Genomic DNA, 17,767 nt, shown 5'->3' on the forward strand with positions numbered 1-17,767 from the left:
CACCCCCCTTCAGACACCCAGCTGCCGTCTCATTCCCTCAAGCTGTGAGGTTCAGCTTCTGGGCTGCTCTGTGAGTTGTTTTTGAAAGGCACTGGAAAGACCATGCTTCATTCCCAGGCCTTTGCTAACACTCTGCAGGACATGCTCAGAAGTGACATTAACCATCTTCCTTGGCACCATAACCCCATTAATTGGATTATTCTGCAGTTTCATAACCTGGGACTACTCAAGGGCCTCACAGTTCACAGGGGAGAGTCTGTCCAAATCTTGCCTGGGAGGCAGCCTACCACCGAGGTGTTTAACTCCAGCATCCCCAGTTGATTTACAATCACCTTTAGATCCAGTTCTCTTGCACAGAGTTTTCCTGCTGAGCCACCCTTACATGGCCCTGGAAAGCTGCAGGTACCATCCGCTACAGGGCAGCGCCAAACACTGTAGTTTCCCTTGTACACCTCAGTTTTTAAATCCAGTAAAGACACACTGAACTAAAGACAAACATCACCAGCAGCTCTAACTCCAGCTTTTATTTTTCACAGAAGTCAACAGTCTGTTCAAATAAATCCAGATCCTGGGAGAGAGAACAACAACAGATCCTGCCTACTGCATAGACACACACAGCTCAACAAAGCAGGGACCACATCATCTCTGTTTCCAAGCCTTTCTGCTTTCAAGTTACCTTGGAGATCATGAGTTTTATGCAATCTCCATCATAAAAAAAGTAAAAATACTGTGTTCAACAGCAAAATCTGGAATTGGAAGTTTGTCACAGAACTGAAACCTGTGGGGGCAGAGATGAGCTCCATCAAGCACTGCCGAGGTTTATTTTCTCCCCTCAAGAGGAAGCAGCTGTTCCTGTAAGAGCTGACAGAAGGAACAGCTCTTACTTTTAACCACACCTAATTGCAGCCCAGCACACAGGTATTCAGCTACAAGCAGAGGCAGGGTTATCTAATACCAGGTTATTTAGGCAGAGGGATATACTCCTTTCTACAAACTCTACCACACCAGGGTCAAGGGATAAGCTCACTTCAGACCACAGTAATTGTCTCCTCAACACCCTACACTTTCCATTTACTGTAGTCTGAGCAGGCTGACCAGGACTCCTCAGAACTGGTCAAACCATTTGCACTGTTGCATCATTGTGACAAAAAGGGTAGACATGTACCACTGCTTCCCTTTTTGCATCCAGGGGCACACAGTACTGCAGTGATTCTTGTGACTTCCACTAAGCGCTTAACTCTGCCAACTCACTGTCCCTAAGGAGCAAACTCAACAGCCTCAAAAGAAACCATGAAAACCTTCTCAGGACAACTAAGAGCATAGTTCAGAGACCACCTAGACACTCTCCAGGAAAGGAGGAACACTAAGCCAGGTCACTCAGTGACTGGGGAAAGATCCCTATCCCCTGACAGCACTGCAGGCTGGCACCGAGGACACCACCATGTGAGTCTCTTAAAGCTATTTGAGGGTCCAAGGGTTCCTTTCATCACTGTATGCCCGAGGGGACACTGCTTCTTCTGGTAGATCTGAAGATGCAGCCTTTTGTCATGCAGCTTGCTGTACAGCCAGTCAAAGCTAAACTGAATGGCATAGTCAAGCAGATGCTCCAGATCTGAGAGTGCCAAGAGAGAGCCTTGTGTTAACGGATGGATCTTGGCCAGGTACAAGATCTCATTCTTAATGATGTTCCCTGGAAACGGTCAGAAATAAGGAGACAATAAGGATATTTGTTATCAAGATGATGTAGACCTATGGCTCCAGTCTGTGACTTCTGCCTCAAGGACCACAGCTGGCAATGCCACTGCCCCTGTCAGAGGTGGCATACAAGAGTAGACTTACAGCTGCGACTGGACTGGATTATGTTCTCTTCCCACTACCCTTAAGCAGACCTTCCTTTCTTCCACAAGTACAAGCCAATCCATCCACACTAAGACAGTTCAGTGGGCACTGCACCATTGGGCACTGCACCATTGGGCTTACAGGGTGCACCCAAGAATCTGAAGTGGCTACAGACTGCAAGTCTTGAACTCGGCGAGATTACCACATACCCTCAGCTGGATCAACCAGAAGCCATAAGGCTAAGGAGAGAAAGGCTCAGACATGCAGGTCTGCATCTGGAGGCATCCCACCCGCCTTCCTCTATTTCTTGCTCTTCCATTATGCCCTGGAACTCACCCAGCCCTGAAAAATATCTTTGGTCTAAGAGGGTGTAGCAGATGGGATTGGGTGCACGGAGGGCATCCAGTGCCTGGCCACGGTGGAACTCCACAGACAGGATGTCAGAAGCAGGATTGGCCCTCGGAGAGGAGCACCAGTGCATTTGGCAATTGTAGAAAACAAGGAAGCCTCCACTCTCAAAGTGCAGAACCAGCCTGGGAGAAACAGAGAAGTTGAAGTCTCATCAGAAACATCCCTGAACCATTTGAATCTTGCTTTGGCTGAAGAAACTTGCACAGAAAGAGCACAGCATAGCAATGGAGTGAAAAGCTACTGGGAGGTGAGAAAAAAGCCTGTACAGGACAAACTTGAGAAGAATGCAGCGAGGCATCAGCCCTCACACATGGCTACTCATTCTCATGAGACCCAGGGAGACATCTTGACATACTAGTCCCGCAGGCCTCCTCAGGCAGGAGGACTGCCACAGTTCAAGTGGGAATCAAAGGTCATACCCTAGTCCAGCTGCTGCTTCCCTGCAGCTTATCACTGCACTTACTTGTGTGCACAGGGTGACAGCAGGCACTCCAACACACCAGGCCACCACCTTAATTCAAAGTAACATCTGTAATGATCTCAGCCAAAAAATTTGGCGTGAACCCACACAGCTTGTGGACAATTGTTCATGCTGCTGCCCTGTGGTCCCTAGCAGAGAGAAAGCAGCAGGCAGGGACAGGTATCAACACCTTGGCTCTCCTCAGCAGGCAAGCCAGATGACCAAGGGCTCCAGCAAGTGGTAGGGTCCATATGTCAAGGAAACAGATGCTGAAAGTAGCACACAAAACTATCTCAAATTACTTATATAGAAATAAAGTAATTCTTCAAAAGATTGCAGAATGGGGGGGCATGGAGTTTGTCCCCAAGGAGTACAGCACATACACAGGGGCCAGACCCATCTTGTGCATCATTAACCACTCAGACTAAATGGCTTACAAAAGCAGAGTCCATACAATCTTCCAATATTTATACCTTGTTCAGTACACTTCCAGTGGGACTTAGGATACAGACTGTAGTCCATGTTTTTAATGCACTGCTGCCTTTAACAGCATCACTTCAGCTGCCTTAGATGCATGCTATTTATCCAAGGCTTTTTTTAAAAGACATGTAATTGGGATAAACTGGCATTTTGTGGGCATGATTCAGTCTGGCATCCTAAAAGTTTATCTCTATGATCCCCAGGCTGGCAGGCAACATGCATCCTGCAAGTGCACTGTGGATTCCCTGGCTGAACACACCCACTCATGCCATCTCTCACACCTACTTCTCTTAATTAAGAGAGAAAAGACAAGGCTAAGAGCATCCCTACACAAATTTAGAGACAGAAGAGTGTCTCTCCTTAATGAGAGGCAAGGAGAAAGCATAGTTTGTGAGGAATCCACTAAATACCTGGGTACAGGGTCCTTCCAGTCTCCCCTCTTATTGGCTTTCTTTGCTCTTGAGAACTCATTTGCCCGAACGCTGCCAAACAAGCCAAAGTGGAAGCGCAGCCAGTTGCCTGGACCCTCTGCTGCATCTGGGACTTCAGGTCTTGAGGGCTGGAGTTCCTGCAGCTCCTCATCCTGGGGATGTGTCTGTGGAGCACAAACCTGTTCTTGCCCTTCCTGAGCAGGAGAACTTGCCCCACTAGCAGCCTCTCTTTGCAGCACTGTCTCTTCTGCAGTTGGTCCTAAGGGACCTTCAGCTGCCACAAATGCCAAGTACAAGTTCTTCCCATGAACCTGAGAAAAAAGGTGGGATGTACTGAGGATCCATATAACCTCTGGTTGTTTCCATACAAGTGACTATTTTCTACAACATCCTTTTGATAGAAGGCACATCACCCCACCCCAAACACAGGATTTATTAGCATCTGAGCCATTCCCATCAGAGCTGCAGCATCCCTTCCTTGTCTACATGAAGCACAAAGCGTTCAAATGCCACTCCAATGTGAAGCTCTACCAGAGGCTCCTGTCAGGCCAGAGTCACATCAGGAGAGACACAGGGTTCTGAAGTCTGTCATCACTGCTTTCTGTTTGCCTCCCCACTTTGTGCTGGCCTCAAGTGTCTCAGGCTAGGGTGACCTAACTCAAGGGTGGCTCTGAAGCCACAACCTGGCCACAAATGACTGCTGAGCAGCTCACATCTATGCCCCCAGCTGAGACTATCATGTAATCAGAGCTGAGGCTGCACCAGCACTTGGTCAGTCAAGTTTAAGTCATTACCTGAGGGGAGTCAAGCAAGTGAAGCCCCCAGCAGGACTGACCCAGTGTGACTATCTCACAAGTGCCCACAGCACAGACATGTCAACCTAGCCAGGTGAAACCCTGCTCTGGTATAAGGGAAGCAATCATGCAAGTTCACAGCTGAGGGAAACAAGGCTGCTGCTTCTGACATCTGCATACTGAAGAAATCAACAAACAGCCCTCACCAATACCAACTCCTCATTCCTTGAGAGGCACAGAATTAGCATGACTGACTCAAAACTGCAAATAATTTTGGGTATCTCCATATCTAGCCACATCACTGCAACAGCCTCTCCTTGCGGTAACCTTGATCCCAGACTTTGTAACACAGAATGGTACTCCAAAACAGGCACTGCACCCATTTAGCAGCTATAAACAAAGCCAATGGTCCATCTCAAACACAGACTTTATGTCATTTGCAGGTTGTGCACCTTCCGTGACCCAGATCCAGGACAATGGTGGTTTGCCTCAGACTTGTCATGGACCAATAATTTCCTGTCAAGTACAGCTCACCTGAGAGTCCTGGAGCCTCAGAGCATTCAGGTCATTCACATTGATCTTCTGGCTGCTTCCCCCCACCTTGGCCACCACTTGTCCCACAAAAGGGGAGGTCAGCAGCTGGAACTTCCTCACTGATGGGCCCTCTGGCATCTCCTGCAACCGTTGAGGGAATAGCAGGTCCTTCTCACACTTGGTGCCTTGAACTTGAAGGAAAGTTGCAACTCAGAAATACACAAAATCAGAGGCTGAGCTCACCACAATCTCCTCACCCCTGTCCTCACTCCAGTCCCTGTGGCAAAGTCCACAAAGAGAAACAGATTCCTTTCAGGCCCAGGGAGGTGAGGGAATTTCTGAATTAAGGGTATCCCCAAGGACAATCAAAGAAGGCCCTGAGCAACCTGCTCTAATGGTAGTTTTTGCCCCACAAGCAGGAATTTGGCCTGGGGATCTCCTGAAATCCTTTCTTACTGCAGGTTCACTAGGAGTCATAGAGGACCTAAAATCAGACTGTTTAGCATCTCTGTCCCCACCGACAACAAAAGCTTAGCTGACTCCAACCATTCCCTCAGTTACAGCCTTGACGTCCCAGTACAAAGGAGAAACGCAACCTTACATAGATATTAATGAACCAAAACAGGCCAGCGAGCCATCCTTTTCCCAATACAGCCACCATGACAAGCGCTGCTCCCTGATCAGCACTGGAGTTAGTTCATCCCCTCCCCTTGCTTTACCAGCTGCTTGCCCCACTGACTGCAACAGCATGGGGCCAGTTAGGGAGCATTCATACACTCTACTAGCAGCACCTTGAAGTCTGCTAGCATCAGAAGACTCTGGATGAAGGGGAGATGAAACAGCGCCATCCCTACAGCACCCTGTAGCTCCCTCCAGGAAGTCACACCAGTACATAAGGAGTTGTTTCTAGCATGAAATCCCAGCCACATGTCACTTGCGGTTCTGAGGACTGGGTGTACAAGAAAACAGGCTCTGGGGCAAGGAAAGCACAGTTTGGCTTTCATCCCACAGTGCCAATTCTCCCTGCAGACTAATCCCAGAGACCAGCACTGACCAGAGGCTCGGCTTCAAACTCCACAGCACACAGTACAAGGTTCAGAGTGTTTGATGTGAAAATCAACAGCAATCTTGTACATGGACACCCCATCAGAAGAGGCATTCCCACCTCATGCTAGCATCTCAGCTTCTCCACTGTCTGACCTAGCTCAGATACAGCAGCCCACACTTGCATCAGCTCAGAGAGACTGTGAAACCAAAACCTTCAGTGCCACATGCTCCTGCCCCATCCAGGAGAAATCCTTGTACACTGAAGATCTTAGCCCAGAAGAGGCATCTAAGCCAGCAGCTACCTCCACAGGGCTGTGAACAGCTTTGATGTATGGACATGCCCTCAACAGGAGCAGACAAGGCAGCATGGCTGTAAAGCCCTCATGTGCTCCAGCACAAATCAAATCCTTTTTGGAAGGACTCAAGAGGAAAACATCAGGGAACATTACCTGGATCCAAGACATGAAACCGAAGATATCAATTGGTCGTACAAACTAGCTTTACCAGGAGTAAAAGTCTGAGCTTCATTCCTGCATCACCTAGGACACAGGATAATTATTCACAGACCTGCTCCAGTTTCACCCAAAAAAATCTACAGTTTGTACAGACTTTACAGAAAAACCTGTTGCAGGTCATCAGCTAAAGATGCTCCTGCTGCCAAAGGCACCAGCAGCAATCTGGATCCCTGGGAGCAGCATTGGCTGCTGGACACAGGTCACCCAAGGGGTCTGTCCATGCCCTTTGGGTCTTCCTCCTGACTATCCAGGCACTGGCTTCATGTCAGGCAGCATGGAATGAGCCCCAGGACCTCTCACACAGCTCAGAGCCCAGGCTCCAAGGAAGCTCGTCACCTGCAGAGCTGCACAGCTCTGATTGCTGCTCATTCAGTTCACAACAAGTTTGTCAAGAGAGACTACAAGTGCCAAGTACTTTGTAAGGTTTTAACGCACATACTCCCCCTGCTGTAACCACTCCGGACAGCAGAGTAATGCTCCTGTTCTAGAGGAGAGCCTAACCTTTACCCCAGGGCATCAGAAGAACCAGCATCTGCTGTCTCTGGTTCTCCCTACTTCACCTTTTTACTCTGGACCTACTACAGTCTCTTCCAAAATGGTCCCCCTGCAAGGAGGAGAACAAGCCTCAGCCCTCTCTTGCAGGGCACAACACCCATCTCTCAAAGAGCACGACCACCGCACCCCAGAGCCTGTCCCAGCAAACCACCTGAGCTGGTACCACTGCAGGAGAAATCATCCCCACATATGGGCTCATTTCCAGTCCTTGTGCTCAGACAGAAGCCAAACACCCACACTGGAGCATAACAAGGATGAAGCTGCCAGATTCATGTACCTCAGCACAACTTTACCTACACACCTGTGCTGCCAGCTCACCTGCACACAGGGATGGCAGCCACACATCTGCTGTGGAGGATGTCCCACCACAGCTTCACACACCTGTCCAAGGCTCCTGCAGAGATTTCAAGGCACAGCCCAGACCCTCCATGTGTAATTAGGTGGGGGACAGAACTCCCCATCTTCTCACATTCAGCCAAGCATCAATTAGCAGCTCTCCAAGACAACTGAGCCCTGAGCTCTCATTCTATTCTCACCCATGTTCCCCCAGGGCAGTGAGGGTACCCACTGCACTACCCCCCAAGCCCCACATTCCTGCATCCAGCCCCCAAACCACTGGCCTTCTCAGGCCCACCCTGCACATGCATCAGGGGAGCAGACCACACAGCCTTTCTCCCCTACTTTGTTGCCCCCCTTCTGTTCCCTCATATGCATTCCTCTGCCCCCAACCACCTCCCACAGCATCTTAACCTACTCCCTAACATACCTACCTGACCTCAACATAACCTTATACACCCAAAACCACCCACCCACTTTTATAGGGGAGGAGGACCTATCCCACCCCCATCCCTCCCCCTCAAATAGCAGGGGAGCGCCTCAGCTGATGATGGTGGGGTGGGTTTTGTTTGTACTTGTCTTACCAGTTGCACTGGTGTCCAGGGCCTGGTTGGTTTGGGAGGGAAATGGAGCACCCTAGGAGGAAGATTGGGTGCCTGCTTGTAGGAGAGCTGTGCTCAGCCACCTCCACCCTCTGCAGAAGTACAGCACTTGCTGGTAACATGATTTGGGCTTGAGGGTGGTGCCTCTGAGTTCAGCTGAAAGAATTTAGGCTGAGCAATAGCCTACTACATACAACCATGTTAGTGAGCAGACTAAAAAGGTAAGTCATGATGGTATTTAAGTGTCCTAAAGAGTTTTTCCCTCTCCCCTCTGTACTAGGGAGATTACCTGCTACATAGAAAAAATATTGGGTGCTTTCACCCCTTTGTATTAAAATCATAGAACAATTTGGGTTAGAAGGGACCTTAAACATCATTTAGTTTCACCCTCTCTGCTGTGGGCAGGGACACCTTCAACTAGATCAGGTTGCTTCAAGCCCCATCCAGCCTGGCCTTGAATTGCTGCTCTGTTGCTGGGTCTGTCACTTCTGGTGTTTGTCATCCTGTGTTGGTCATCCAGTTCCTGCCTACGAGGGGGCTCTGTGTGACTCCAGAGCTGAGAATGCTCAGTCTCTTGCAATGACTCAGTTTTTGAGTCAATTTGCCAATTATTTTGTCTCATCAAAATCTAATGTTTATTTGGAAAAACATTTCTATTTTAAAAGTGGTCAGACACTGGAACTGGAACCCAGAGAGGCTGTAGGTTTTCCATCCTTGGAGACATTCAAAACTTGACTGAACAGCACCCTAAGAAACCTGATATAGTCCCATTTGACTTAAATTACTCTGTAATTCTGTTGTTATGAGCTCCCTAGGACAGGACCCATTGCAGCATTGCTTCTCCAGGTGCACTTCATATGTGATCATCCCAGGTCCTGCCAAGAAGCCCACGAGCGTAGTTAAGAGTCAAGCAGCAGCCTTCTGGTTTTATTATCATTGTTTTATTTCCATTATTTCTAAAGGTGTAAAGTTATGTGGATTGGTAGCCATACTACTTCATAATATATATTTTTTTACATCTTTAAATAATTACAGCTTGTTCAGTTAGTTGGTTTCCCTCTCCCCCTTACAAGTAAGTGTCTGTGTCCATGTGACCTTCCCAGCTAACCTGGGAATCTTCAAACTTTATAGGTGGGGAGAACAGAAGCAAAACAAACCACCACCCTGACATAGTCACAGTTTCGATGTTACTTTAACAGTTGTGGATTGGTTTTAAAGCTCCCTTACAATATTCATGAGCTCCTGATTGCACCCTCTCCAGCCAGCCCATAAGATTGCGAGGGAAATATGGATCTCTTCTGATCAATTTACAAAACAATAACTGAAGTGATTCAATATATTGCACTTCCACAAAGGGGAAAGACACTTAGAAATGGTTAACTGACCTTTCTACCCCTCTGGCACCCTGCCCCAGTTCTCATCCGCCCATCTCACTCTGCTGACCGCTGAGCCATTGTGAAGGTTTGGTTTGGCACAACCAAACCTTGTGCTGCAAACCTTTCAACACCAAAATTTGCGTGTGTGATTAGTGATGACCTCTAAGGGAGCAAGTCCTGCAAAGGCATTTATATATGTGTTTAAGTGTTTTGCAGGACTGGGCCCTTCCCTCTTACTCATTAGAATCTAATGTTTATTTGGAAAAACATTTCCACCATGAGGGTGGTTAAACTGTAGGATTTCCACCCTTGGGGTTGTTCAAAACTTGACTGAACTGGACCTTGAGAAACCTGATCTAGCCCCTTCTGATTTAAATTACTCTGTAATTCCCTTGTTACAAGCTCTGTAGAACAGGACCCACCTATTACGGTGTGTTTGTACAGCACCTAGCAGGGTGGTGCTCCATCAGAGGTCAGCCTCCCACCATCTCGGTATCAGTGTTGGCCAGAATGTGGCAAATGCTCCTAGACCGACCACAGCTCTACAACAGTTTTGGGTGATTGAAAAGAACAACAAAACCAGGCGTATGTGGACTTTTACTGCTTGTGGTGCAGAAGGGGAGATAAAAGAGCCAAGTTTCCTCACAGCCTCCAGGGGTCCTTGTAAATGCTCCTCATTGTGTTTCAAGAACTATTTTTAAGGTTTTGAGGAAGGCTAAGAACTTTACCATGGCCTTCTAGATAACCTGAGGAAGCATAAGGCAGGCCTATATCCTGCAGGGCTTTTCCCCTCTTGCATTGCAAGCAGACTCCTTTATGGCATCTCAGATTGTGTTTTAGGGGCAGGAGAAAAATTCAGCCAGGGAGTTTGGCTCTGAGGGTAGGAGGAGGAGCACAGTAATAAGGCAAGGTAGACGGAGCTTCTGGGAGCATCCATATGGAACAAGAAATGGGACCTGTGGTCGGTCTGGACTTTAACTCCTCTCCAGGAGGGCACCTATTCCCCACCCTCTCAGGTGTCCAGGGTAGTTCTAGGTATCTCATTTGTGTGCATCAGCCAAGGGGCATCTTTGTGGTGCATGCTTCTCTGTTACAGACAGGAATTCGCAGCCAGATCCCAGAGAGCTCAATTGCCATTTACAAAGGAATATAGTTCAAAGAGGAGGTTGGCTAAAGACCTGAATGCCTGGGGAGAAATGCATTTATGTTTTCACCCCAAACTGGTATTTTTCTATACTGTTTCTGGCCTCTTCTCTGCAGCCTACCAGGCCTGAGCAGAACCACAGGATTTTGTTAAATTTTATTCATGTTTCATGAATGCCTCTTTCTTGTCTGTAATTAACACTAATGAGGCTAGACCCTGCTTTAACTCAGAAAGACAGAGTGGAAACTCTGGTGCAAACACCTTCCAGCCTTTAACATGGTATCGCTGCCATGGTGTTTCACTCTGGGGAGTGCAGAGGGTCTGTCAGCCCTCCAAAACCCTGCAAATCTGAGTTACACAGAGCACAGGGAATGTGGAAGGGTCCAGGTCTCTACTGTGACTCCAGTTCCAGTCTTTATCTTGACCAGTCCAGTTGAATCCTTCTCCTTATAGAAGATTTTCTACCATCAGGAGGAAAATGGAGAGTTCAAAGACAATACAATGCCATTCTTTTGCTTCAAACATGTACGTGGCTTTCCTCTTCACCAGGCCATGCATCTTGGTGTTTGAGTGGAAACATTCTTTGTGGGAATGTTAAACACTTGGAGACAGAGAATGGCACATTTGAGAGGGATGCACAATCCCTCTTCTAGATTTTCACTTGGCAGTTGTATTCTGGAGTCCTGGATGGAGGGAGGAAAAGAGGAGCAGGGAAGGCAAGAGTAGTAACAGAGCTTGGGAGTGGACAGAAACAAGAGTGGATAATCTTGTAGGATGAGGTCTCCCAGGAGTTCTCTGCCTGGGCAGGCAAAGCTGTCCCTCAGAAATTTTGATGAAAATGTCATGGCAAGCATCTGGTGAAGCACTTAGACTACACAGGAGAGCTGTGGCATCTGCAATGCTGGAGTTTGTTAAGCACATGCTAGAGAAAGAGCAGTCTGGGCTAGGTTAGCTAGAATTGATCCCTTTGGGAAAAGGGAATGAGTCAGTGAGCTCTCAGCATCTCTTCCAACTCCATTTGCTAGGATTCCCTGGTTGCTGAGAGCCTTATGGGCAAGAAAAAACACCAGTCTTAATATTCATGCATGAATGGAGTTATACTTCTCTTGCAGGCAAGCAAGTCTATGCACATGCTTGGTACAGAAAATGGCCCCTGCCTACCTCCATCACAGGCTGAAGCCTTTGCTTGTTGCAAAAAGTGAAATCCTAAAGGGTTAGATTTGTGAAGTGGTCATGACCCAACCTTTAGGTGGGAAGTGGGCACTCATAGTACAGCCGAAAAGAAAGGACAATCAGATTTCGTCAATGACATCAAAACCAATGCAAAACTATGCAGAATAATTAAATTAACTGTCTCAAAAGCGATGGCACAGCAGCGTTGAGAGAGCGTCTTTCACTTACTGTGCTCTTAAATAATCTCTAGGCCTGTCTTGTAGCTATCCATAAGGGAAGAGCCCAGCAATTTTCTCCAGGACTTGATAACCAATGTGGGTCTCCTCTACGTGCTTCCAGAAGGTTCCTCCTTCCAAAATCCCCCTTTGACTTTGGACAGACCTTCTCCATGCTTGGCCAACAACCTTTTGGAAACAAGTCCCATGGTTTGTAATGATAAATAGGAAAGGAGTTACTATTAAATAGACATTCATTAGCTTTTCAGACCATCTAGGAAAATGAAGACAATGCTCTAGATGTGTGAGCTGAAGATGTGTGTGGGAGGATCTCTTCTCCTCTCTGCCTTAGATCATATCAAATCCACTAAAGCCACCACACCATGTCTCATGAAGTTTGTTCAACAAACTGTTCTGGAACTGGCTCCATTTGGTGGAGTATCACTATTTGAGTAATGAGAAGATGATGGCATTTTCTTCTGGTCAGGAAAAGAACGGATGGTGACAGAAGAAAAAAAAATGTCTCTGCTGCACCATTGTCTGAGTCTTAAATGCCAGTTATTTTTAAATAAAAAAAACCCAACTTTAGAACTGTGTCCATCTTTGTGTTTCTGGCTATTTCATAGAAGGTGATGACAATCAAATAGAGAGGCTGATTTGAAGTGGGAAAAAAAGGCACCGAATCTATTAGTTACTTTGAGATTTGAGTCTTCTCTGTTCGTTTCATAAGAGCTCTCCTACACCTCAGATAAGTCAGTCCTCTTTACCTCTTTGCTGGAACATCTCACAAGGAGAGAGAATGCAGGAGAGCAGGGGAGGTGGGAAACAATATTGACTTGATGATTACATGGCATCTTCTTCATCCCTCAAGCAGATCCGCCTGAAGTTCATGGGTGGAAGACCAGGTTATGTAGTTATGATGTCCCCATGATTTTCAGCTAACACGAGGCTGTTCCAGGAGTCCTGTTTGGAGCTGGTTTGTGGAGACTGGCTGATGGCTGACTGGTAAGCCTGCGGGGAAAGCTTCAGAGCTGAAATGGCAGGGTGAATAGATGATCCGTGGCCAGACATGGAAGAGACTGAGAATGCCTATGGAAAAAGAAAACAGCTGTGAACAAAGCTTCAGACCACAGAGGACCATATGAATCCCTTTATGGGGGCCTGGTGCTATTGTAATAACACAAGTAATGTAGATTTGCTGTAGAGCTGCAGATTGAGCTTAGGCGTGATACTTTGGACAGGCTCTTTCCTTCTTGTTCTAGACCCTGCTCTTTCCTACTGCTGCATACAGAGCATCTTGTTGTCTTCTAAATGTCAGAAATGATCATTTTACCTCTCAAGGCTTGAAATTTCATTGGCCTGGGGCTCTCCTAGCTTTCAGATGGCCTCCTGTGGATTGCAGGACCCACTCACAGTGCTGCAAAGTGCTGCAGGTGTAAGATCGGTCCAGCACAACACTCCACCATGTATTTTTCTCTCCAGGGAGAAAACCGGAGTTCTCTGCATGAACCCAAAAGGAGACCAGCTATCATATACCGATGTGTCTCATAGTCGTGCTGTGTGATGATTAATCAGGGCATAGTTAGTAAACCCACACACAGATCAGCTGCCAGAGCTGGGTGTTGCTGTTGTGTGGATGCAGTGCTAGTCTCAAGACATCTAGTGGTGGATACAGTACAGAGCACACCACCCTGCGGCCTTCTGCCATCATCCTGGCTTGCTCTACCTTCGCAGGGGCTCAGTTTTTTGTGCTGTGTGAGTTTATTCCCCTCGCCCTGCATTTCTCAAATAGTTCCACACACAGACAGACAGTGCAGAGAAAGTAGGGTAATATTGCCAAGTTTTGCCTTGCTCACGACAAATCAAATCATAAAAAGGGAATGAGCATTTTCTTGCTATGGGACCTATATAGCTGCCCAGCTACAAGGAATTTCATGTTTTCAACAAAGCTACTACTTCTTGTGGTCCATTCAAAACTACCACACATCATTAAGAAGCTATATTGTGCTGCAGACATAGTGACAAGAATGTGGGGTTTTGCCCATCCCAGAGAACAGATCTCTTACTGTGAACCCCTAGACCCCTGGGTTGAAAAGAGGCAGCCTTTTTCTACAGAGCTTTTGAGGATGTTCTTCTCACCATGTCTACCACCCTAGTTCCCATCTTTGTCCCACTGCCACCATCTCCCCTCTGTACCTGAGAAATTGGGCTGGGGTGCCCATAATGAGATGAGAGCCCAGGTTCTGTTTTTATGGGGCGCATTTCCTCAGTGGGCATGGTGCTGCTGCTGCTGCTAGTGGAGCTGGTTGTCGGGGTAAGACTCTCACTGCTGGATGGACCTGTGAGGAAGCAGATGATAAACAAGGCTCTTTCCAAAGACCTTTCAGTACAGAGCTGTCACCACCCATCAAGAAATTAGTGTGGGTAAAATTAAGAAAATAAGCAGTGGGAAGGGCTTTGTTACTGCTGAAAGGCATTCAGGCATCCCCTGTTCTTTAAGAATCAGCCCATTTTGTGCTTGAATGTCTAACTCACATTACATGATAGTCAGAAACACACACACACACGTATACACATGCAATAAACTCCTCCATTCAACGCTTACCTGCTGGCGTCTTTGTCTTGTTAAGGTTCTTCGGCTTGCGTTTCCTTGTCTGAATGCCCTCTTTTCTCATTGCTAAAGGCCTTGGAACCTATGGACCCAAATATAAAAGCACACTGGTTTCTCTATGTCCATAAGATCATCTAGGAGAACATGATTCCAGCTCTACCTTGTAGGCTCTGTGAAAACCAGCTGATTTAATTGAAAGCAACAGGATGGAGCAAGTTCACTGTTCAGCACTGCTGTGTGAAGATATATGTCAAAGCTAAAAGACAGGCAGCCAAATGGGAATAGATAGGCTTTTCACACCGTAGGCATTGAGTGTTTTAAGGCCAGAAGGGAACAAAGGCTCATCTTATTTAATTTCCTGTTTAATTCAGAGCAGAAGATGTCTTTCTTGCTAATGCTTGGTTTCTGGAAAGTTACCGAGCTAGTGTGGGGTGATGTCCCTTGGGAACTGATCCCACTGAGGTAGCCACCCTCATACTCAGGGAAGTTTTGTTGGGTTAGGTACGGTTTCCCCTCATCCTTGTCTTCCAGCTTTAACCTGTCTCTCCACTCTGAAGCACTGGACACCACTGAGAGCATGGATGTGTATAAAAACCCTAGGAGAAGCAACGAGAAGCAGAATGGGGTTTGCTACTAAGCAATCACCAGGGTGTTGAAGGCCTCTGTCTCTATCATAGGGGTGGCTCTATTGCCACTGACCGATGGGAGAAGGACTGGAGATGTTTATCTTGAAGTCCTGCTATGCCTTGGACTCTAACAGAACTCTTCTAGATGTGTCAGACATGACACAGATACATGAAGCCCCCCACTGACAGGAAAATATCTGGACACCCGTGCAAGAGAAGTCTTCTATCAGTCCCATGACAAGTCTAAAACCAAGTCTGAGCTGGGATCTGACTCCCTGTGTGGAGAAGCTCAGCCCTTCTTTGTGCTTCTGACTCAGATTTTTCACTAAATTGCCTGAGTTTAGGTGGGAAGAATCTGAGCTTCGTTTTATCGGGTTTTAAGACTTCGATGCAATGAGTAGTTAATTAGTATGTGAAAAATGCCCTGCGTGCATCATCCCTTGCCAGTACAAACTTGGTGTAATGTTGAGAGGGACTAAAGCCCAGAGGGATGGCAGGAAAAACAGTTCCAGGAGAGCACAGAGTTGCACAAGAAACCCAATCCCCAGCTTGGTGCTATTGATACCCTCCCCATAGAGAGCAGAGAGCAATAAAGGCGTTACCCCATGGAGCTTCATGTAGAGTCCGCAGGCATTACAGACGGGCTCTCCCTCAGCATTTCTGCGCCAGAGCGTAGTTGTTGTCGTGTGGCAGTTGGCACAAGAGAGGCCAACGCGGCGGGAAGCCGACTGCAAGAAAATGCAGAGGAAGAAAACATATCAGCCCTCCACCACGACCACCAGCATCATCTCAGATCCCAACAAGCTCACTCCAGCATGCCTCAGGTTCTCCTCTCCTCTTGCCTCTCTTACTTCTCTGCTGCAGTGGATAACACAAGTGGCTTTTTATTCCCTTCTTGCCTTTCAGCTTCTGCTCCACTGACTTCCCACTGCCTCCTGCCTGCCAGTGCTGCACAGACAGTTCAGCTGTCCTGGAGTATCTTAGATGGTGCCAGAGACATCGCTTAAACAGACCCCCAGATCTCCAGCAGAACTAGTAGCTGCTTAGAGACCCACTGCACGTGCACACACCTACACTAAGATGTCTGGATCTCAGACCCTCCTGCCCTTTCAGGCTCCCAAGCCCTTCACCTTCCAAGCATTATGGCGTATCCCAAGAAGTTACCAATGCCATGAATGTTACATACTCCTTGTTGGCTTTGTGTGATGTTGCTCATGTGGCTTGAGGGGGAGATAAGAAAAAGAGTGCTTCCAGCAGCATCGTCTTCCTAAAGATAAAGAGGGATAATTGATAGGAAACCCCACTAATGAATCGGTGTGGGGAACAGGCCTTCTGAAGTTCCCTTTTTGGGTGAGCTAGTTTAGCCAGGCTCAAAATGCCACAGGAGAAAGACAATAGTCTTGAAACCATATAAAATACAAGTTTTGAACTTGGAAGCAGAGTGGGAGGTAGAGGAAGAAAAAGCCACAACCTCCACGCCTCCCTGACTCTTCTCAGCATCCTTCAGAGCTCAGGTCTTATGAGGTTGAGGACAAAGTCTGGATCGGCAGGGGTCAAATTCCCTCTTTGCTTGCTGATAAACTGGGGACTGAACAGAAGTACCAGAGCTGTGTGAAGATGCCTGTTCTTGAGGTCCCTGAAGAGGAGCCTATAGGGAGGAAGTCTGGTGGTCTTGGACATCTAACCAGCTCTGCAGGCCTGAATTGCATAGCTGGCAGCTATTTGATGGGGTGAGAGCCTGAAAGATGAGGACCTGGCAGCTGCCAGGGATTTCCTCTGTGATCTTTGCTACAGCTTTCTCTCTGTGTCTTCTCCCTCATTATAAAACAGGATCAGTTAATCTGCAGCTGCAGAACAATAAAAATTGAAATTTGAGTGCTTCTTAAGACTTCGAAAGCTGGAAAAACCTTGTGGTGCAGAGAAAACTAACACTCCTTTAGTTGTAACCTCACCATGTATTAGCTTCAATCATCAGACTTTGTAAGTGGACCAAGAGCTTAAAGGAGAGCTTGCAGTAAAGGCAAAGATCTCCCCTTGCAGGGCCTTCTGGCATATCTCAGTCTCCAAAAAAAGGGGTTACGCAGTGACAGGTTAAACCCAATCACTTGTACTGAATATATTTATTTATGTAGACCAGTTGGCATTATTTTAACGAAATATTGCATGCCTAGACTTGTCCTTTTCTTCATGGAAAGTCTCTTCTAGACGAAAAAGCAGGAATTTGGCCATTTTTGCCAGATTTCCAGTTTGCCAGATGCCCAGCCATGTGACAAAAGTGCAGGTACAGATATGTACAGTTCATGCATTTATATTTCTCATGGGGTTTTCCAAGCCTTACCCCAAGGCTGTGCAGAGTTAACAACATGCATTGCTGCTTGCCCTGAGGGACCAGCCCTGGTACCCAACGGGCCATTCCTGACTACACAGATGTACCCAAGGGTAACGTGTAGCAACCAGTAAATGAAAGGGAGCAAGGGCCTGGGTGCCAGGGCGCAGACACTGCCTGGCTCAGTCAGTGCAGGATCTAGGAAGGGGTTCTCACAAGAGGGCGCTGGGTGGCTGTGTCTGCCACCAGTGCCATTTTTGACACTTGGAGGGGAAGTCTGTGTTTAAGCGCA

At 47.3% G+C, this 17,767-nt stretch overlaps 2 protein-coding genes across 3 annotated transcripts in view; both read right to left on the reverse strand.

The window, feature by feature from the left end:
- Positions 1-509: 509 nt before the first annotated feature.
- Positions 510-5,882, reverse strand: NEIL2 (nei like DNA glycosylase 2). The gene is made up of 4 exons (XM_040598453.1): positions 4,950-5,882; positions 3,601-3,932; positions 2,176-2,372; positions 510-1,690 (listed from the first exon to the last, which is right to left on the reverse strand). Exons 1-4 carry the CDS (start codon positions 5,085-5,087, stop codon positions 1,374-1,376), a joined length of 984 nt encoding a protein of 327 aa, XP_040454387.1. The 5' UTR covers positions 5,088-5,882; the 3' UTR covers positions 510-1,373.
- Positions 5,883-8,923: 3,041 nt separating this feature from the next.
- The window catches only part of GATA4 (GATA binding protein 4), a 29,763-nt gene continuing 20,919 nt past the window's right edge, over positions 8,924-17,767 (reverse strand). For both annotated transcript variants that reach the window (XM_040598452.1, XM_040598451.1), the window contains exons 3-6: positions 15,752-15,877; positions 14,518-14,605; positions 14,109-14,251; positions 8,924-13,001 (exon numbers count right to left, since the gene is read on the reverse strand). In XM_040598452.1, the coding sequence (XP_040454386.1) occupies positions 12,819-13,001; positions 14,109-14,251; positions 14,518-14,605; positions 15,752-15,877 (540 nt within the window). In that variant the 3' untranslated portion in view covers positions 8,924-12,818. The remainder of the gene's footprint in view (positions 13,002-14,108; positions 14,252-14,517; positions 14,606-15,751; positions 15,878-17,767) is intronic.

Source organism: Falco naumanni, chromosome 6 (genome assembly GCF_017639655.2).
Source record: "Falco naumanni isolate bFalNau1 chromosome 6, bFalNau1.pat, whole genome shotgun sequence".
Classification (NCBI taxonomy): Eukaryota; Metazoa; Chordata; class Aves; order Falconiformes; family Falconidae; genus Falco; species Falco naumanni.